This window comes from Dasypus novemcinctus, chromosome 1 (genome assembly GCF_030445035.2).
Source record: "Dasypus novemcinctus isolate mDasNov1 chromosome 1, mDasNov1.1.hap2, whole genome shotgun sequence".
NCBI classification, from domain to species: Eukaryota; Metazoa; Chordata; class Mammalia; order Cingulata; family Dasypodidae; genus Dasypus; species Dasypus novemcinctus.
The window spans coordinates 90,598,781-90,620,981 of record NC_080673.1 but is presented as its reverse complement, the minus strand read 5'-3'; the positions used below and the strand labels follow the sequence as shown (position 1 = coordinate 90,620,981).

General features: G+C 36.2%; 1 protein-coding gene across 4 annotated transcripts in view; it reads left to right on the top strand.

Annotated features, from left to right (window-relative positions):
- Positions 1-22,201, top strand: part of SEC24B (SEC24 homolog B, COPII coat complex component) — a 113,741-nt gene that overhangs the window by 43,371 nt on the left and 48,169 nt on the right. For 2 of the 4 annotated variants that reach the window (XM_058294265.2, XM_058294270.2), the window contains exon 4: positions 6,397-6,501. The exons of the other annotated variants lie outside the window; for them this stretch is intronic. In XM_058294265.2, the coding sequence (XP_058150248.1) occupies positions 6,397-6,501 (105 nt within the window). The remainder of the gene's footprint in view (positions 1-6,396; positions 6,502-22,201) is intronic. 4 annotated transcript variants of the gene reach the window in all.

The window sequence follows — 22,201 nt, the reverse complement described above, 5'->3', positions numbered from 1 at the left end:
CATATAACTCCTTGAACAATTTTCAGATTGAAAACTAAAATTTTTCATCAAAAGTTTAAATAGTTGCAGTTAAGTAATTTTCAGGATATTGTATATATTGATGTTTTAAAACAAGGATGTGACATGTATCTTTTAAGTGTATCCACATGTATTTGACCAACATAAATATATCATGGATTTTGCTATTATTTATATAGAAAGTTTTTATTGGAAATGCATTTTTCATTGGGATGACTGGCGTCCCCCTCCCCATCATTGCTTTGTATTTCATTTTTAGAATAAGATAGGGCTACATAGATTTTATTCCTAGTTTTCATTTCCATAGAAACAAATGCTGAGAAATTTTGTTCACATAGAGTAAATGAGAATGGTAATGGAAGAGTTTTGCTTAAGAAACGTTGTTTTTTGTTGTTTTTTTAAAATGCTGTCTTAGTTTGCCAAAGACTATCAATGCAAACTACCAGAAATGGGTTGGCTTTTATTATGGGCAATTTATTAGGGGGAAATCTTACAGTTCCAAGGCTGTGAAATGTCCAAATCAAGGCGCCACCAGAGATCCTTTCTTACCAGTGTCAGCTGCTTGTGATCCTGGCATCCTGCCATGTGGTGAGGCAAGATGGCAGCCAATGTCTGCCAAGGTCCCTGCCTTCCCCTCCAGAATCTACCGTCTCCTGGAGCTCAGCTGTGGGCCATTGGACATATGGCTTGTCTCTTTCCAGGTCTCCTCTCTCAGCCTCAGCTGTTCCACTTTCTCCCCGAGTTCAGCTGTGGGCAACCAGGCATATGGCAGGGCTCATCTCCTTAGACTTGAGCTGCTCTGTGGGCCTAACACCTTGGGGGCCTCTTTTTGTGCCTCACTTCTCTGCTAGTTCCAGACTCCAGGACTTCTCTCAGCCTCTCAGGGCTTCTTTGTCTTCCTGCAGTCCTCTCTTACATGGCCAGATCAAAATGGAAAGCTGTCTTTCTGTGTCTCTGTTTATGTAAGACCCCCAGCAAGAGGGCACAGACACAACTTGAGTCAGACCTTACTGATTTGTCCAGTCAGAAGCTATCTAAGGGGACCGAATATGGCTCAAGCAGTTGAGCAACTTCTTCCCACATGGGAGGTCCCAGATTTGGTTCCCAGTGCCTCCTAGGGAAAAAGAAACAAAACAACAAGCAAAAACAAGAGTGAAAAAAGCTGATTTAGGAGAGCCAATTTGGCTTGGTGGTTGAATGCCAGCTTCCCACATTTGAGGTCCTGGGTTCATTCCCTGCCCTGCCTGCCCACCATCCCTACCCCTGTACCACAAAAAAAAAAAAAAAAAAGTGATCCAATCAAGCAATCTAATTAAGGTCACTTTACTGAATCTAATCAAAAGGCCCCATCTGTACTGCATTTACAGGCACAAGAATGAGTTAGCTTAAAAACATAATTTTCTGGGGACCATGAAAGACAAGGAAGGACAAATATCTTCTATGTTACATGTCAGAATTTTCTGTATGGCTTGTTAGATTTTGTTTTCCAGCTTTTAATGTTTTTGAGGTTTTAGGTAGTTGGTAACATCATTTTTATATAGCAGTTTACAATTACAAATACCTTTTATATAGCAGTTTACAATTTATAAATCTCACTTGATCATATGAGGCAGACATATCATATCTCATCTTCCTTTTATAAATGAGGAAGACTGAGCTTAGAGAAGTTAGGTTAGATGTCTTAGTCAGAGCTATACATACTCGAGGAGGGATGCCAAGACAGTATAGACCTTCTGCCTCCTACCTCAGTGATTGATTTATTGTTTCAGAAGTTGTTCAAAATATTGTGAATTTTGTTATACTTTTATCAATATGATCTCTTATCCCATCTTTTAAGTTGATTTGTATCAAAAATTTCAAGCCACAATTTAAGTCATTTACCCTGTATATCTCTGAATAATCTAATTAGCAAAGGTAGTAGTCATTCTCAAAGCGGTGGGCTAAATTTCACTCTTTGTCAGAAGAAAGTTTGACTTAATTTTTCAGTTCAAGGAAATGTGTTCATGGGAGTTTCATTAACTCCAATGAAAAATAAATTACAGTATGTATCTTGTAAGATACATTACTAAAAGCAGTAAAACTTAAATGTTACAGAATTAATTTGTCCACTATTATAGTAGATTTTAAAAATTAGCCAATGAGTTAGTATACTATTCCTGCAGTAAATATGTATATTGCATGTATTAAACTTGGATATTTGGTTTTTATATACATACATTTAAATAAGAAGCATGAAAATCAAAATCAGATACCATAATAAAAATTTTCTTTCATATTTAATAAAAAAGAAAAATATATATCCCTAAGTACTAATGGATCCACTGCTAGCAAATACATATGTGTTAATAGGAGGTAGATAGTATTAAATATTTTAGAAAGTATGTGATAATTAACTATAATTGTTATAAATATTTCATGATATGATAAAAATAGGTTATAAATACTTTATTGAACATCTTACACTGAATTTAGAAGAAATTTTCAAATTTTTATCTGTGAGTTTTGTCCAATCTATCCAGAAAGACATTGGTAAGTCCTAAAAAACATTCTACATGTTTGAAAAGTATTAGCATCACTAAGTAAGTATAATGCTCAGATTAGTGGAAGGTTCTATTTTTCTTACTAATGGCCCACCCTATGGGGTGAATATTAAGAATAGCTGAAAACAAGTTTTAATTAAATGCACATAAACACACATTTTTAGAGTTCAATAGTAATAATAGCTAGCATTTACATAATGTGTAATATACGTTAGGCACCATTCTAAGCATTTAATTTATGTTAATTAATTTAATCCTCAAAACAACCATGTGAGGTAGTCATTATTCCCATTTTAGAGATGACGTAAATAAAGAACAGAGATGTTAGTGGTAGAATCTTGAATTGAACCTACAGTCCCCAATTTAATCCATGTCATACAGCTTCTCTTTTCAGCATTTCTTACTGTTTTTGCTTTAACTGAAACATATATGGCAAGAAAAAAGAAAGGCTATAGATTTAGGATGTCTTCATTAATCGTTTAAGGAAGCAGGATTTTCCCCTTTGTCACAAGATTTTTTTTCTTGACACCTTAGGGCAATGTGTCACAGTAAGATTTAGGTTTAAGAGTATGTATTTCCTTTGTAAAATGAGAGAAAGGCTGTTATTAGTACAGGCATTTTCATAGGTAGATTAGTTTTAGGAATTAGGATACTTGTGGAAGCTGAAGATCTGGAAATTGATTCCCTTTAAACCCTTCTTGTGTGGGGACCCCTGGAAAGTATTATAGTATGTGCACCTAATTTAAAGCTCAGGAAAGATTACAGTTGCTCAAAAGTCTGAACTACATTGAATTTAAAAAAGCTAACCTCCACAAGGGATTTATTTCCTAAAGACAAGTTGTGTTTATTCCCAGTGAAGCTGTATCTAGGGAAGAGTGAAGATACCTTTTATTAAACATCCCCAAAGACATGGTCTCCTAGAGTTTTGCCTGGAGGTACTGTAATGGTAGGAATTTTAACTGAATGTCTTTAAAAAAATATATATTGAGCTCTATTAATGACAGAGTTCATCATGCCAAATTCTCTGAAGTGTTTACTTCTTGTTTACTTGATTCCTACCTTGAAAGATGTGTTTAATACAGAATAAATTAGGATATAGCATTCCCTCTCCATTTGGTGGAGGGAGTAGGAGGGAGTCTACAGTGGGTTTTAGGCTGTTCTCTGAGAAGAGGTCGTCATCATCTACCACCTTCTATATGTGACCTGACAGTTTCTAGCTCTTTCAGAGGGTCCACAAAGAGTTAACTCAGTAAATTCTCACAACCACTCACATTTCCTAGAGGGGATAACTTGACTCTCAACCTCTTTCTGGCCATAACTCCCCCTGTTAATTGCATTCTCCATGTGAATACCCAACCTTTGAGCAGGGCCTTTAAATATGGAGTGATTATTTCAGGGCTCTTACCATTCCTCTGTGGATTAAGTAAAATGTCATATTCTTGTCCTTTTCTATTCCCAAATTTTATAAAAATTTACTTGAAAAAGGGAAGGTAGGCTAAATGTAGAGCATATTAGGAGTCAGTCAGTTGAGGAAAGGGCTTAAATCTTGATATTTTTGTCTCCAGTGCTTTTGGAAAAAGAAAAATATTGTACTTTTTCAGAAAAGGAAAATTTGAGGATTTTATGTGTCATTCTGTTAATATGGTATATTGGCAACCACATCATAATCTAAAATTATATTAAATACTAAATAATAATGTTATTACTCTTTTTTTCATAGGTTTGTTCTATTGCATTGTAAAACCATCTCATTTTCTTCCATTTAAACACTGGATGTTTTTCTAATATGTAAAATAAATCTGTTTTTATTTAGTAAGTCTATATAAAGAGGAAAATACTTATTTTATAGTGCTTATCAGTTTATCCTGGACCTTAGTTTCTTTGATCAGTTACAGAGTTGACAGCCTACATATTCAGTCAGGAAAACATTGAATTCACTTTTGCTTTTATTTTGTTTTTTGGCCTTTTTGTAGCTCAGCATGGTAAATGGATTTTTTCCTATTTCTTCTTCATATATATATATATATATATATATACTTTTTTAGGTACCAGGGCCAGGGATTGAACCTGGGACCTCATATGTGGGAAGCAGGCACTCAATCATTGAGCCACATCAGCTCCCCTGAGTTGGTTTTTTTTCCCATCTGTTTGCTTTTGGTTGTTTTTATTTGTTTTGTTTTTAGGAGGCACTGGGAACCAAACGCGGGACCTCCTGTGTGGGAAGCAGATGCTTACCTGTTTGAGCCATATCCACTCCCCTCTATATAGTTTTTAAACACAATGCTAATTGTATGTTGAGGGAGTACTTCACTTTTTAAGAAGACCTTAAATTGAGGAAACTGTTTCTTTCCTATAAACCTTTTTACTATTATCCTATGTTTAATCATAACTTCCTTAGTATAATTTAACTTAATTTATAAATTGGTAAAATTTTTATTTTAACTGGACTTTTGTTAGCAGAACATGCCATTCTGAATTTGGTCTTTTAAGGTATAAAGTTTGTTTCTTTTACTGCTTGAACTTATTTTATACTGATTTTTACTTTTTTCAGATGAATTTGTGATAATTGCTATTTATCTATATTAAGTGATGATTCAGTAAAAGCTAGCAGATTTTTCCTTGCCTCCTTTAGTCATAGTGGGAAGATCAAACATTCGTTCATCTACAGTTTAACCTTTACTCTCTTCTATACTCAAAGTTTTTTCTTTTACAATTTTTTTCTTATTATAGAGATGAATTCTATTTATTTGTAATTCATATTAATCAAAAAGGTGCCCTAAAAAGCAATAAGAGAGCATGAGAGGACTAACATGTAGCTTTCATAAGGTAGGGCTTCTTTGTCCTTCCAAAATTATGAAGTACTCTTGAAAATCCCCACTATGTTCCTGGGATTTTTTTTCCTTTTTTTCAAAATAGAACTATAAAATTTTTCTTAGAAGGAAGTTTATTCTTATTAATAAAATATCTTCATTTTTAATGAAAATTACTTTTATTTTCCATTTTAAGGCCCTTATAGATGTTTTTTTTTTAATTCCCAATTTTACTAGATTAATTAATTAATGAAAATTTCTTTTTTTTTTTTTAAGGAAAGTATTATGCAGTTACCAGTTGTGCCTTTTCCAAAGATCTCTCTTTTGATATATCCCACACACAGAGTGCCAGTGTCATTTACCTTCTTCAGACTCACATGTAGGCAATAGGCTGAAGCTGAGATAACATACTATCTCAGAAAATTCACTTTTCTGTCATTGCCACTTTTGTAGGGCCATAGTTTATAAGTTTCTCTCACTCTCTCAGCATCTGCTGCGAGCAGAGAATTATGTTGAATACAGTTCTTTTCTTTAACTGTCATTCTTTTTCCGTTATGGGACCTGAGTTACCATCAAGGTGGCATTAGCAGAAGGAAGGTACCAAGTATTTGTGTGTTGTATGCTGTATAAATTCAGTTCAGTAGAAATGATCACTGCCCACCAAGAATGCATAGTCCCAAACGAAGTATACCACAAAGGCCCTAAGGTCAAAGAAGGTAAACGTGTTTAGAGCACAGTAAAATTTTCAGGGAATATCACTGCAGTTTCCTAAATGTTGTTAGTGTACTACTTGGTATTTTTTTCACACTTAAACCTGTTAGCTCATAATAAAGCTGCTTGTACTAAACTGCTTCACAGAGATTGTCTAACAGTTCCAGTTTTGATTATCAATTTGCTAATATTAATATGCATGCTGGGATGTTCTTTGGAATGTCAGAGTTCTTTCTCACTTTTAATGCAATGTCAAAATTTTATTTCTCGTCTTTCCTGTTGGTTTGACTCTTGTGTTTGTGCTTTCCACTTTACAGGCATGCAGTTTGGTGAATATGTTAATAATCAAGCTAGCTCCGCACCAACTCCCTTGTCATCAACTTCCGATGATGAGGAAGAGGAGGAGGAGGATGAGGAAGCAGGTCTGCTTTAGCTTTACACCAGTTCTTCTTGATCTTTTCCTACTCAAGTTTTCTTTTTATTTCCACAGTCTTAGTCTTTTTTAAAAGTGTCTTTATAGATTTAGCACAATGAACCTATTTGGTTTGGGTTTTAGAAGGTTGGGTCACTTGAAAAGAAGTGTTTCGTTTGTTTTGTTGTTCCTCCTTTGGACATCTTTTCCATTTAATAAATAATAGAATACATCATTCACGATGGCAGAGTACTTTCTTCTTTCAGAAACACATTTCCTCCATGTCACATGCAAATGAATGAGTCCTGACTAAAGCTTTTGTTTGGCTCATGATTGCTCTAGCACCTTTTTAGGAATAATATTTTATTTTCTGCTTTGCATGCTACTCTAGTCTAACCACAGAACATGGATTTCATAACAGTGATAGAGGAATAGGACAATGTTTCTACGAGGTCCTTTTTGCCCTTCTTGTCATATACTTAGAAGGCCCAGAATTTGCGTTTATTTTCTTGCTTCATGAAGTAGTAGTTCACATCTTGCTAGTTGAAGAATTTGTGCATCTGGTTATCTGTTGCAGCTTGGTTAATATCTTTTTCTGCCTTCAATAGATAGAACAATGGAGAAAAGTAAGAAGTTCAGTGCTTGCATTAATTGATAGCTTAAGACTGAACCAATAAGTGATGATCTTTCAAATTATCATATGTGACAAATGATTCTCCTTCTGTTACCTTTATCACTGAGTGGAAGGAGTTCCTCTTCAAACAATCCATGTAACAAAAGTTTCTGTTAACTATGTACATTTTTGTATGCAAACCCTTTGGCATGATTTGAGAGGTATGAAGGGGGAGGGTGCTGGGTGAGTAATCTTTATTCTTATGTAAATACCCATCTATCTTTCTGAAAAATTTTGGAACTTTTTATTTTAATGTAATTTCATATTTACAGAAAAGTTGTAAGATAAGTAAAAGAAACTCCTATTATCCTTTATCCAGATAAACCATTTTTACCCCATTTGCTTTATAATTCTCTTTAGCTGCATCTATGTTTTTCCGTACCATTTGAAATTAAGGTGGAGATATCATGAGCTTTTACTACTGAATACTTCAGTGCGTATCTACTTAGAATAAAAATAATATAGTTATAAGGAACTTGAACATTGACACAGTTATATGTTAGTCCATATTCAAATCTCAACAATTGACTTAATAAAATGTTTTACAGATATTTTCCTGGTCCAAATTTAACCCAGGATCATGCTTGCATTTAGTTGGTGTGTCTATTTGAGCTCCTTTAATCTAGAATAGTTCCTTAGTCTGTCTTTGTCTTGTCCTTGACATTTTTGAAGAGGATAGGCCAGTGGTTTTGTAGAATGTCCCTCAGTTTGGGTTTATCTGATGTTTCCTCACAATTAGATTCAGTAATGCATTTCTGGGAGAATTAGCACTAAAATAATCTTGTGTTCTTGAGGCATCATATCCCAGACACAATGTCAGTTTGTTCTAATATTGATGATATTAATTCTCTTACTTAAGGTGGTGTCTGCCAGGTTTCTCCACTATAAACTTACTATGTTCCCCACTTAAAATTAATAGTAATTTGTGGAGACATTCATGTCCTGTCCTTTATCAAACTTTTTACCCATTAGTTTTAATAACTTTTTAATTCTAATATTCCTTGTATGAGTTGGTATTAATATTTTATTGTAAAGAAGAGATTTCCCTTCTCCCTCAGTGATTTCTTTAGATCCATATTGATTCTTGTATTCTTATTTTAAACTGTGGATTATGTCCATTACTTTCATTAGTTATTTTGATGTCACCTCATCCTAGACTAGGCCAGTGACAACTCTTTCAAACTTGCTCTGGTATCTTATTAAAATGTCTCCATGCACTTTTGAACACTTACTTTACTTTTTTTTTTTTTTTAAGGAGGTACTAGTGATCAAACCCAGGACCTTGTATGTGGGAAGCAGGTGTTCATCCACTGAGCTATATCCACTCCCATGAATACTTACTTTAATAAGTACTTTAAGACTATGATAAGATGTTCCTAGTTCATCATGTACTTCTCCTACTGTAACCCTAGAATCAGCCATTTCTTCAAGAAGCACTGATTCTTTAAGCGGAGAAAATTATTTTAGAGACCAAGATCTGATTGTAGTGTGTGCTTATTTTTACTGATAGGCCATTGTTCCTCGGTCCTAATGATTTTTTTAAAATGTCTTTAGCAAATCAGTTTTATTGATTCATATCAATAAAACACAAATCCATCCAAAGTTAAATGATTTTTAAATGTATATATTATTCATATCCTAGGCACATCTCATGATCCTTATTTTACAGATTTCAAACATGTGTCATTTTGTATGTTGTATTTCAGGCTAAATTACTCCCATTTTTGTTCTGCTTACAATTAGGTGAAACGTGAAAATTCCATTTGCTTATATAAAAAACGAAATTTTGCTGATCAAAAAGTTTAGCCTTTATTGCTGTTCTACTTTCTCCTTGTTTAACTTATTTTTTTTTCTTGAATATATAACATTTAGACTTTCATAAAACCTTATATTTCTGTACACTTACTGGAACCAGTCCCAACCTAAAGAGCTAATAGGTTTCCTTTGATTTTTGTGTCAGTTTTCTGGATTCAAATCCTGTCTTTGTCATTTACCTACTTTGTGGCCTTAAGTAAGTTTCTTAAAATCATTGCAGTTCAATACACTAATTTGTAAAATAGTAATAATAATAGTAACAATTTCAAATAGTTGTTTTGAGAATGGAAGGCATTCTTTGTAAAGAGCTCAGAGCAGTACCTGGCAAATGGTAAACACTCAAAAGAAGTTAACTGTCATTACTAACATTAAGATTGTATCCTTATATCAATTTTATATTCACAACAATCCTACAAGGCAGAGATAATCATCTCCATTTTATAGATGAAGTAACTGTGGTCCAAATAGGTTAAATAACACTTGTCAGTGGTCACACAACTACTAAGTAGCAAAGTATGGATTTAAATTCTGGCCTTTTATCTGCACAAAAGAAGGAAAAGGAGCACACCTCCAACTCCTAGTAAGAGGAAAGAAAAAAAAAAAACAACAGAAAAAAGGAAAAAAATGAGCCCAAAGAAAACAAATCTTTAATTTTTTTTCTTTTTTGCTTACTACTGATACTATCCCTTTATCAAAAGGAAAACATTTTATTTTTTGTAAGGCATGGGCACCACATATCTTTATTATTTTTGTATTTCCAAGATTTTTTCTAATTGTGTTATAAAAATAATTACTAATGCAGTAATTTTAACATGCATTTAAAATGCTTTCCTTTTTTTTAATGCTTTCTTCAGTTCTCCATTCCCAACAGATTTAAATTAGTTACTAGTCACCTAAGTTTTAAATACCTAAATAATAAGTACTATATTTATGGCAGCAAGGTGCTGGTAGAATAATAGACCATATATGTTGCACATGTCTTTTTCTCCATTCAGCATTAATGTCATAATGAAGACTTACGACTTAATTTTAAGTTCAGTAGAGAACTACAATATTACTATATTAAACAGCTTTGCTTTGCTTGATTAAAATTATTTACTTTTTTAAGGGTTATTTAACTGCTGGTCCTCCAGTGGTTAGAACCATGCCTGACACTTAGTAGATAGATATTCAGTTAATATTAGTTGATTGGTGAAATGACAAATGATCCCTGCATGGGATAGGGAAGCTTACAGGGGGAATTCTTATCCCAAGAGAAGAGCTCAGGTCACCTGTTCATTTAGTACCTTCCATTTTCACACTAATTTTATTCCTAAGGAAATTTTGGGGATTTTTATATAATACTAAAAATCTTACCTCTAGTGTTAACAAGTGGGAATATTTTCATTATTGTTCTACAAATTTAATCTTTTCCTAAGCTCTAGAGTTTAAATAAGATAGCAAGTAAAGGAAGAAAACTTTGTTTTTACTCTCCAAATACTTCCTACTTGAGAGTAAATGATTTTCCTTGGGCATATGGGAATAGTTTCACAGAGGGCTTGAAATTTGAAGTGTGAGTGGGAATTTGCCATGTAGGAAAAAGGAAATCTAGGCTAAAGGGCCAATATGTGCAATGCAGGAACACAAGAAAAAATGGTACACGGGGTAAAGAGTGAGAACTTGTTTGTTTTTTTTTAAAATAGTTTCATTCAAACACCATACAATCCATCCAAAGTGTATAATCAATGACTCTCAGTATGATAAGAGTTGTGCATTCATCACCACAATCAATTTTAGAACATTTTCATTCCTCCAATGTCTCATTTGAGTGGGCTTAGCAGCCTTGTCAAAAATCAGTTGACCATAGGGAGCAGATATGGCTTAAGTTGTTGAGCGCCAACCTCCCATATGGGAAGTCCCAGGCTCAGTTCCCAGTGTCTCCTGAAAAACAAACAAACAACAAGCAAAACAAAGAAGAAAACCAACTTAGGGAAGCCAATGTAGCTCAGTGGTTGAGCACCAGCTTCCCACATATGGGGTCCTGGGTTCAATCCCCAAATCCCCGTACCTTAAAAAAAAAAAAATCAGTAATCCATAGAAGTAAGGGTCTATTTCTGAACTCTCCATTCTATTTCATTAATCAATATGCCTAATTACCATGTTGTTTTGACCAGTGTGGTTTTGTAATATGCTTTAGAGTCAGGAAGTGTGACTCCTTCAACTTCATTCTTCTTTTTTAAGATGTTTTTGGCAATTTGCAAACCCTTTCCCTTCCAAATAAATTTGATAATTTCTGTAAAGTACACTTTTGGAATTTTTTTTGGAATTGGGTTGAATCCAAAATCAACTTGGGTAGAATTGACATGTTAATGATAATTAGTCTTCTAATCCATGAACATGTAATGTCCTTGTGTTTGTTTATGTCTTCTTTGATTTCTTTTAGCAGTGTTTTGTAGGTTTATGAGTACAGGTCCTTTACATCCTTGGTTAAATTTTTTCCTAGAAATTTGATTCTTTTAGTTGCTTTTGTAAATGAAACGTTTTTCTAGATTTTCTTCTAAGATTGCTCATTATTTGGTATAGAAACACTACTGATTTTTGCGTATTGGTCTTATATCCTGCCATGTTGCTGAACTCATTTATTAGTTCTGGTAGCTTTGTTGTGAATTTTTTGGAATTTTCTAAATAAAGGATCATTTCATCTGCAATAGTGGAAGTTTTATTTCTTCCTTTCAGATTAGCATGCCTTTTATTTCTTTTTCTTGCCTAATTGCTCTAGCTAGAACTTTGAGCACAATACTGAGTAACAGTGGTGACACTGGGCATCATCTTGCTCCTGATCTTCAAGGGGAAGCTTTCCATCTTTTACCAATGAGTATAATGTTGGCTGTGGCTTTCTCATATCATGTTGAAGATGTTTCCTTTATTCCTTTCTTTCACAGCATTTTTATCAGGAATGATGCTAGATTTTGTCAGATGCCTTTTCTTCATCAATTGAGATGGTCATGTGGTTCTTCACCTTCACTTTGTTAATGTGGTGAATTACATTAGTTAATTTTTTGTATTGAACCATTTGTGTATCTGGGATAAACCCCACTTGATCATGGTGTGTAATTCTTTTAATGTGATGTTGGATTTAGTTTGCAAGTATTTTGTTGAGGAATTTTGCATCCGTATTCATTAGAGACATTGCTCTGTATTATTCTTTTCTTGTAATATCTTTATCTGGCTTTGGTATTAGGGTGATTTTGGCCTCATAGAATTAGTTAGTGTTCCCTTGTAGCAGTTTGGTTATTATTGATGAATTCCAAAAAGAAATACTGGATTATATTTGTAAACTGGTCTTTTCCTCTGGGCGTATTAGAGTGTATTGGATTCAGAGGCTTTACTTTTACTTGATTAAATAATGATTAAGGCTTTGATTGGGCCATTCCAGTAGGACATTGAGTCCCCGCCCCTTGGCAGGCAGGGACACACAAGAGAAACTGCACTACAGAGAAGGGAGGTTGGAGTCTTGAGCTGAAGCCCTGGGAAGCTAAGCACACAGAGCAGCTTGGTTGTGAGGAAAGAGAAGCAAGCCCCAAAGAGAGGAACCCAGGAAGCCTGAACTCTTATAGACATCGGCAGCCATCTTGCTCCAACATGTGGCAATAGACTTTGGTGAGGGAAGTAACTTATTATGGCCTGGTAGCTGTAAACTTCTGCCCCAAATAAATATCTTTTATGAAAACTAACTGATTTCTGGTATTTTACATCAACACCCCTTTGGCTGATAAAATACATCCCTCTTACAATTTTTTGGAAGAGTTTTGAGCAGAAGGGGTATTATTTCTTCTTGAAATGATTGGTAGAATTCTCCTGTGACGTCATCTGGTCCTGGGCTTCTCTTTGTTGGGAAGTATTTGATGACTGATTCGAACTCTTGTGTGATTGATTGGGTGAGGTCTTCTGTTCTAGAGTCAGTGTAGTATGTAGCTCTTTGTGTTTCTTTGAAATTGTCCATTTCTTCTTAGTTGTATAATTTGTTAACATACAGTTGTTCATAGTATCCTTTTATGATATTTTTTACTTCTTTTAGTATTCACCCCCTCATTTTTTAAGGATTTATTTTTTATTTATTCACCCCCGCCCCCTTTGCGGCTTATTTGCTGTCTGCTCTCTGTGTCCATTCGCTGTGCGTTTTTCTGTGTCTGCTTATCTCCCTTTGTTGCATCATCTTGCTGCACCAGCTCTCTGTGGGGTGCAGGCCGTCAGCTCTCTGTGGGATGTGAGCCAGCTTGCCTTGACAAGGAAGCCCTGAGATGCTAACCCAGGGCCTCTCATATGGTAGATGGAAGCCCAATTGATTGAGCCACAGCCGCTTCCCTGACCCCCTCATTTTTTATCTTAAGTATTTGCATCTTCTTTTTTTTTTAAAGATTTATTTATTTATCTCCACCCCCCACCCCACCCCTGTTGTCTGCTTTCTGTGTCCATTCACTGAGTGTTCTGCTGTGTCTGCTTGTATTCTCATTAGGTGGTTCTGGGAACCAATCCTGGGACCTTCTGGAGTAGAGGAGAGGCAGTCATTCTCTTGCGCCACCTCAGCTCTCTGTTCTGCTCTGTCCCTTATTGTCGCTCCTCTGTGTCTCTTTTTGTTGGGTCCTCTTGCTGTGCCAGGTCTCCACGTGAGCCAGCACTCCTGCAGCACTCTGCACAGGCCAGCACTCCATGTAGATCAGCTCACCACACAGGCCAGCTTGCCTTTACCAATAGGCCCTGGGCATTGAACCCTGGACCTCCCATATAGTAGACAGGAGGAGTCCAGTTGCTTAAGCCACATCCGCTTCCCTCCATCATCTTTTTTTTTCTTTGTCAGTCCATCTAAGTTTTTGTCCATTTTATTGATACTCTTTTGATATATCAATAAAATGGACAAAATATAAACTTTTTGGTTCTGTTGGTTCTCTATTAATTTTTTCTTAATTTCATTTATTTCTGCTCTAATATTTGTTTTTCCTTCCTTTTGCTTGCTTTGAGATTAATTTGTTGTTCTTTTTCTAGTTCTTTCAGGTATTCAGGTGTGTAGTTAGGTCTTAGATTTTAGCTTTTTTCTTTTTTAATTTTTTCTTCTTCTTTAATGTAATCATTTAGGGCTATAAATTTCTCTCTCAGTACTGCCTTTGCTGCATCACATAGGTTTTGATATGTTGTGGTGTCATTTTCATTCACCCTGAGGTATTTACTGATTTCTCTTGCAATTCTTCTTTGGCCCACTTACTGTTTAAGAGTATGTTGTTTAACCTCCATGTATTTGTGAATTTTCCCATTCTCTGTTATTCATTTCCAGCTTTATTCCATTATGTCAAAGAAGTTTCTTTGTATAATTTCAGTCTTAAAATTTATTGATGTCTGTTTTATTACCCAAAATGTGGTCTGTCCTGGAGAAGGATCCATGAACACTTGAGAAGAATATATATTCTGCTGTTTGAGAGCTCAATTTTCCTAGATATGTCTGTTAGGTCTATTTCATTTATCATATTATTCAAGTTCTCTGTTTCCTTATTGATCCTCTATCTAGATGTTAAACAAATCCATTTTATTGATACAGGTGTTTTAGCTATTGATGCTGGTGGTATTTTGAAGTCTCCGACTATTATTGTAGCAATGTCTATTTCGCCTTGACAATGTTTATCATGTATTTTGGGGCACCCTGGTTAGGTGCATAAATACTTTTGATTGTTATTTCTTCTTGTTCAATTTCCCATTTTATTAATATGTAATATCCTTCTTTGTCTCTTACAACTGTTTTTTATTTAAGGTCTACTTTGTCTGATGTTAGTATAGCTATTTCAGCTCTTTTTTGGTTACTATTTGCATGCAGTACCTTTTTCCAAAATTTAATTTCAGCCTATTTGTTTCCCTGGGTCTATGGTGAGTCTCTTTTAGACAGCATATAGATAGCTCATATTTCAATCCAGTCTGTCGATATGTGTCTTTTGATTGGGGAGTTTAATCCATTAACTTTCAATGTTATTACTTTAGAGGGAGTACTTAACTTCAGCCATTTTATCCCTTGGCTTTCATTTGCCATATCTTATTTTTGTCTGTCATTTTACCCTTTTAGTTACCCTTACTGATAATCTTCATTTCTACCCTCTATTCCAAGCCTGTCTCCTGTCTTTTCCTTTCAAGCTGCAGAACTTCTTTTATATTTATTGTGGGGCAGGTCTCTTTTTGATGAACTCTATCTATTTCTGTTTATCTGTGAATATTTTAAACTCTCATTTTTTAGATCAGTTTTGCTGGATAAAGAACTTCTGGCTGGCAATTTTTTCTCTTTCTGTACTTTATATATGTCTTATAGTGCCTTTTCACCTCCAGGGTTTCTGATAAATTATTATTTAATATTATTGTGGGTCCTTCTTATATAATCAGTTGCTTTCCTCTTGCTGCTTTCATAATTCTCTCTTTATCTTTGGCATTTGACATTCTGATTAGTATGTGTCTCAGGTCTGTTCAATTTTATTCTGTTTGGAGTGCATTGCCTTCTTGAACCTGTATATCTATATCTTTCATAAGAGTTGGGAAATTCGCCACCATTATTTCATCAGCTGTTCTTTCTGCCCCTTTTTCCTTCTCTTCTTCTTCTCGGACTCATGTGTATGTTTGTTTGCTTCATGCTGTCATTCCATTCTCTGAGACTCTGCTCAATGTTTTGTATTCTGTCTGTTCTGTCTGTTCAGTTTCAGATATCCTGTCTCTTAAGTCACTGAACCTTTCTTCTGCCAGTTCAAATATGTTGTTATATGCCTTTAATGTATTTTTTTAAAGATTCATTTTTATTTATTTCTCCCCACCCCTCATTGTTTGTGCTTGCTGTCTGCTTTCTGTGTCTGTTCATTGTGTATTCTTTGTATCTGCTCATCTTCTTTTTAAGAGGCACTGGGAACCAAACACAGGACCTCCCATGTGGGAAGAAGGTACCCAGTCATTTGAGTCACATCCGCTTCCTGCTTATTGTGTCTCTCATTGTGTTTCCTCCTTGTGTCTCCTTCATTGTGTCATCTTGCCACATCATCTTGCTGCGTCATCTTGTTGCGTCAGCTTGCCACACCACCTGCCGTGTCAGCTTAATATATTTTTAATCTCCATTGTCTCTTTCATTCCCATAAGTTCTGTTATTTTTCTTTGCATGTTTTCAAATTCTTCTTTATGCTTACATATTGTCTTTTTTCTTTTTTAAAAAGGCAGTTTTATTGAGATATAGTCGTGTGCCATAAAATCTATCCAAAGTATACAATTAGTGATTTTTAGCATAATCAGAGTATGCATTCATCACCACAGAAAATTTTATAACAATTTTATTACTCCAAAAAGAAAAATTCCATACCCCTTAGCAGTCACCTATCAGTCCCTCTATCCTTCCCCAACCCTACATAACCCCCAATCTATTTCCATCTCTATAAATTGGCTTACATTTACATTTTATATAAATGGAACCATACAGTATGCAGTACTGTGTCCAGTTTCATTCATTTAGCATAATTTTTTAAAGATTTAGTTATTTTATTTATTTCTACCCCCTCTCATTGTTCTCTCTCGCTATTTGCTCTCTGTGTCTGCGCTTCTGTTTTTAGGAGGCACCAGGAACCAAACCTGGGACGTCCCATGTGGGAGGGAGGTGCCCAATCACTTGCACCATCTCCACTCCCTGCTTGTGTCTCTCATTGTGTTTCCTCTTTGTGTCTCCTTGTTACATCAGCTCTCCATGCCAGCCCTCCACATCAGCTTTCTGTCTTGCTCGTCTTCTTTAGGAGGCACCGGGAACCGAACCCAGGAACTCTCATGTGGTGGTTGGGTGCACAGCTGCTTGAACCACATCCACTTTCCCGCATTATTTTTTTTACCTGATATTAACGTCTTGTAACAGTAACATTCATCTGTTCTGTTTCAAAGAAAAAGTCATATATGCAATATTACCCAAACATATATTTCATATGAGATTTTACTATGCCCTATAGACCCCTGTTACATTTTTTAGCCTTCCTTCTAGTAATATACATGACCTTAGACTTCCCCTTTCAACCACTATCATACCCATCATTGTCTTCTTAATGTCCTTTATCTCTTTTTTTTTTTTTAAAGATTTATTTTATTTATTTAATTCCTCCCCCTCCCCCGGTTGTCTGTTCTCTGTGTCTATTTGCTGTGTCTTGTTTCTTAGTCCGCTTCTGTTGTCATCAGCGGCACGGGAAGTGTGGGCGGCGCCATTCCTGGGCAGGCTGCACTTTCTTTCGCGCTGGGGGGCTCTCCTTACGGGCACACTCCTTGTGCATGGGGCTCCCCTACGTGGGGAGCAGCACTTCTTGCTCACATCAGCACTGCGCATGGGCCAGCTCCACACGGGTCAAGGAGGCCCGGGGTTTCAACCGCGGACCTCCCATGTGGTAGACGGACGCCCTAACCACTGGGCCAAGTCTGCTTTCCCCTTTATCTCTTTTGCCATATTTTCCTTCACCTCCTTCTATTGATTTAGGAGACTTTTTTGAACATCATTGAGTCATTGTTTTTAATCCTGTATCTCATCTGAAGTTTTAATGTGTTCCTTTGACTGAGCCATATCTTCTTTTTTTTTTTAATTTTTTTGTCCATTTTTAAAAGATAAATAGATCACACAAAATGTTACATTAAAAAGCACAAGAGGTTCCCATATATCCCACTCCCCACCCCTGCTCCTCCTAATCAACATCCCCTTTCATCAGTGAGGCACATTCCTTGCATTTGGTGAATACGCCCTGGAGCATTGCCACACCACATGGAACATAGTTTACATTGTAGTTCACACTCTCCCCAGTCCATTCAGTGGGTTATGGCAGGATAAACACTGTCCTGCATCTGTCCCTGTAATACCTTTCAGGATACCTCAAGTCCCAAAAATGCCCTGTACCATATCTTCTTAATTCTTAGTGTGACTTGTATTTTTGGTAATTTCTGGGCATCTGATTTTCTTTTTGAGTTTACTCTGTTGGTCAGTTTCTCTTTTTTGTGTAGGATTTTATTGATTGGCTTTGTGTTCTAGCTCTTCTTTGATTGTTCATTCAACTTATTGAAGATCTTTAAAACTGCCCATGTTTAACCTTATCAGAACAGGGCCAGGGACCCACTAATGGGGCCCAGACTATTTGCAAAAGTCCCTAGGAAGGTGGACAGAAAAGATCCCCAAAGTCTCCTCCCAGCCCTTCAATTTCCCCATAGTGCACTATTCTAGCCTGCCCCACAGATGGAGCTCTGGTAAACCTTTTCTTGCAACTCTAGGAGAGAGTGTATTTTTTCCAACCTCCACTGGCTGTGTTGAACCATTGTCCAGAGGAATCCCTTTCCCGAGCCATCCAGACATGTAATTCAGAGCTGGGCCTAGCAGTCTTTAGCCACGCATAGCCCTTTGCTGTGCCCTGCCTCTTCCCAGGAAGGAAAACCTCCATTCCCTCTCCATCAGTGGCAGTCTGTCATGGGTCATAGCGTGGCTACTGCCCTCATGTTTAAGTGATGGGTGCCATTCCCTGGCCCTCACAGTTTTTTTTACAGTGGCTTTTCCGTCTCTCTGTCCCATTCCTTCCTGGCTGCGGCACAGCACTCCCCTGGCCTCCAAAAGCCCTAGAACAGTTGTTTCGCCATTTTCTGCCTGTCGTCTTATTATTTTTGGAAGAGGGGTAAGACCTGCCACTCCATCTTCTGAAGAGTGAGAAGTTTGGTATAACTGCATCGTAGATAAAAGAAGGAACATAATATAAGCATAAGTGAGTGATGTGGGTAGAAAGAACAAGTTGAAGCCAAACTATGTAGTTTTCCTGAATGACAATGAAAAGTATTAGACCTTTTTCTCTAGGATGGTGAGGGAATTATGAAGGTCTTTTTTTATGTATGTTCTGAATATTAATATATATGTTTCATAATATACCAGTTATTTTCTTTTGTTTTATTTTTGTACCAGTTATATTAAGTCACATTATGATTTGTGTTGGCAGTAATGGCATGACCTAACTATAATATATTAATCTGAACAGTAAGTTTAGGAAAGTTTGATTCTGTTTGTTTACTTTAGTCTTTCCTCTGGATTTATAATTTTTATTATTGCTTGGATATATTTTATAGTAATCTGATATAAAATTCATATAACACAAAATTAACCATTTTAAATAGAAAAATTCAGGGCAAATTTGTACATTCACAATGTTGTGCAAGCACCACCTATGTCTAGTTTTAAAAACATTTTAATTATACCAAAAGAAAACCCCATATTCATTAAGGAGTCATTCACATTAACCTCTTTCTCTAGTCCCTGGCAACCCGCAATCTGTTCTGTCTCTGTGGATTTACTTATTCTCAATATTTTTATATAAATGTAAATGTGTCTTTGTTCTTTCACTGAGCATGATTGGGAGAGTCATCCACATTGTGGCATGTACTTCATTCCTTTTCATGATTGAATAATATTCCATTGGATAGCTATACTACATTTTCTTTATACACTCATCTTTTCATGCATACTTCTTAATGATCTTATTTCATGGCTTTTTAAAAAGCAGTTTTATTGAGATATATTCATATACTATACAATCTATCCAAAGTGTGCAGTCATTGGCTTTTAGTATAATCACAGTGTTGTGCACTTAACACCACAAAAAAATTTGAGACCAGCTTCATGAGTTTTGACCTTATATATCAGCATTCTGCTTTAGTTATAAATTCAAAGACTAAGTAACAAAAAAGAAGTGCCAAAGAGGATTGTTGGAAGATGACAGAGTGTGGAGGTCTAGGACTCAGTCCATCCACCAGAACAATTATTAAACAGGTAGGAACTGTCTGAAACATTTATTTCAAAACTCTGGAAGTCAGAAGAACACTGTACAGCAGCCAGGGAAGACTAGGAGGTAGAGGCTTATAAAGTTTGGTAAAGAACAGTAAATTGTTCTTTCTTTGTGACAGCTACAGGCTCCCATCCATCTGTCTCATAGCAGACTTGCATAGGATCCAGCCCCTGGGTAGCTCACTGGTGACAGAAAGGGACATAAAAATCCTTTTCCCCAATACCAGCGGTGGGCATGGCCAATTATTGATCATGGCTACTGATTAGGAATTTCAGATTGCTGGGGATCCAACTCTGAGGGCAGCCATTGTTTCAGCCCATCCCAGACAAATACCATAACAAAGGAGACTTAAGATGCTACACTTCCTTGGGGCTGTGGAGAACAGTTGGTTGAAGGGTTTCATTTGCTGGGCAGGCCAAGAAAGCTCAGCTTTGGGGAGCCCTTGAATATGCTTGACACCCTTCCTGTCCCTGTTTCAGCTAAAAAAGACTGACCTGGCAAGATCCTCTCCAGTGTGCCCCTTTTCCCAGAATCTACCCTCCATGCAAAAGCAGCTTGAGGAAACAAAAGGAGTAGAAGAAATCATTGAGGTGGCCAAAGTGGAGCAAAGGCTTGTCAGCTTCAAACACCCAGAGGAAGGAGGTCTGTCTCCTGGGAAACAGAGCAGATAACTAAACTCTCATGAACAGGGGACCTCCAAAACAGCTAACAAGCAAAGACCCAAGAGAAGACGGTGGCCCAGAAAGACAGGGAGTACCCTGCATACTGCATTTGTCTTGAGCAGACTTTCCTGATAGGAGGGCTGAAGCTCAAGAAAATCTATCTTACCACCAACTGATTAAAAAATCAAGAAACCATCTAAGGGAATAATCCAAGAGTTAACATTTTAAAATATTAAAATGTATAGTGTGCAACAAAAAAATATAAGACAAAGAAGCAAGAGATGATGACCCATCCAAAGAAAAAAAAGAGAATAAAAATCCAGAAATCACCAATGAAGAAGGAAGAATGCAAACATACTGAACAAATTTTTTTATAAGATTATCTGACAAATGCTGAAGGATAAGGAGCTGAGCCCCTACTTCCCATGTATGAGGTCCTGGGTTCAATCCCTGGTAGTTTCTAAAAAATTGCTCAAGGAGATGAAGGAAAGTACAGAGAAAGAATGAAAGGATATTAGGAAAACAATGAATGAGCAGCATAAGAATCTTAGTAAAGAGATAGATGTTTTAGAAAGGAACCCAAAGAGAGCCAACAACTGCAAACAAGAGAGTCCCATCCATCAGCCAAATGGTACTGAAACCCCCTCTCAATTAGAGGTGGAGTGGGCATTACCATCCCAGAATCCTCAGGATTGGGGAATGAACTATGGACTAGAGTGGACTTATTGGTATTCTGTTATAGACTTATTGTGATTCTAGCAATGGAAGACCTTATATCGTTGATGTGGAGGCAGTGGCCACTGGAGGTTGATGTCAGGGAGAGGGAAAACAGGTGTAATACAGGGGCATTTTCAGGACCTGGGAATTGTCCTGAATGATGTTGCAATGACAGATACAGGCCATTATAGAACTTATAGAATTGTGTGGGAGAGAGTATAAACAATGTAAATTATAATCCATGCTTAGTGGCAGTGCTCCAGAATGTGTTCATCAATTGCAATGAATGTACCACAGTAATGAGGGATGTTGTTAATGGGAGTAAATGTGAATGATGTGGGGAGTAGGGCATATGGGAGTCCCCTATGTTTTTTATGTAATATTTATATAATCTAAATATCTTTAAAAATTAAAAATTAAAAAAAAAAAAGGAACCAAACAGAACTACTGGTGTTGAAGACCACAATAACAGAAATGAAACAAGTCTCAGGAGGGTTTCAAGAGCAGATTTGGAACTGGTAGAAGAAAGAAATAGTGAGCTCGAAGATACTTGAAATTCAGCAAATAGATATAATTGTAAACATATGTGCACCTAACAACAGAGCTCCAAAATATGTGGAGCACTACTGACAGATTTCAAGGGCGAAATTGACAATTCTAGATTAATAGTAGATTTTAATACACCACTTTCAATAATGGATAGAACATCTACTCAGATGACCAATAAGGAAATAAGACTTGAACAGTACTCTAAACCAAGCAGACCTAACATACATACATTGAACACTTCACCCAACAAAAACAGAATGCACATTCTTCTTGAACGCACATGGATCATTCTCCAGAATGGACCACATGTCAAGTCACAAGACAAGTCTCAATAAATTTAAAAATATTGAAATCATACTACATATATTCTCCAGCCATCACAGAATGAATCTCAGAATTGATGGAAAATCCCCAAATTTGTTGAAATTAAATAACATACTCTTAAACAACCAGTAGATTCAAGCA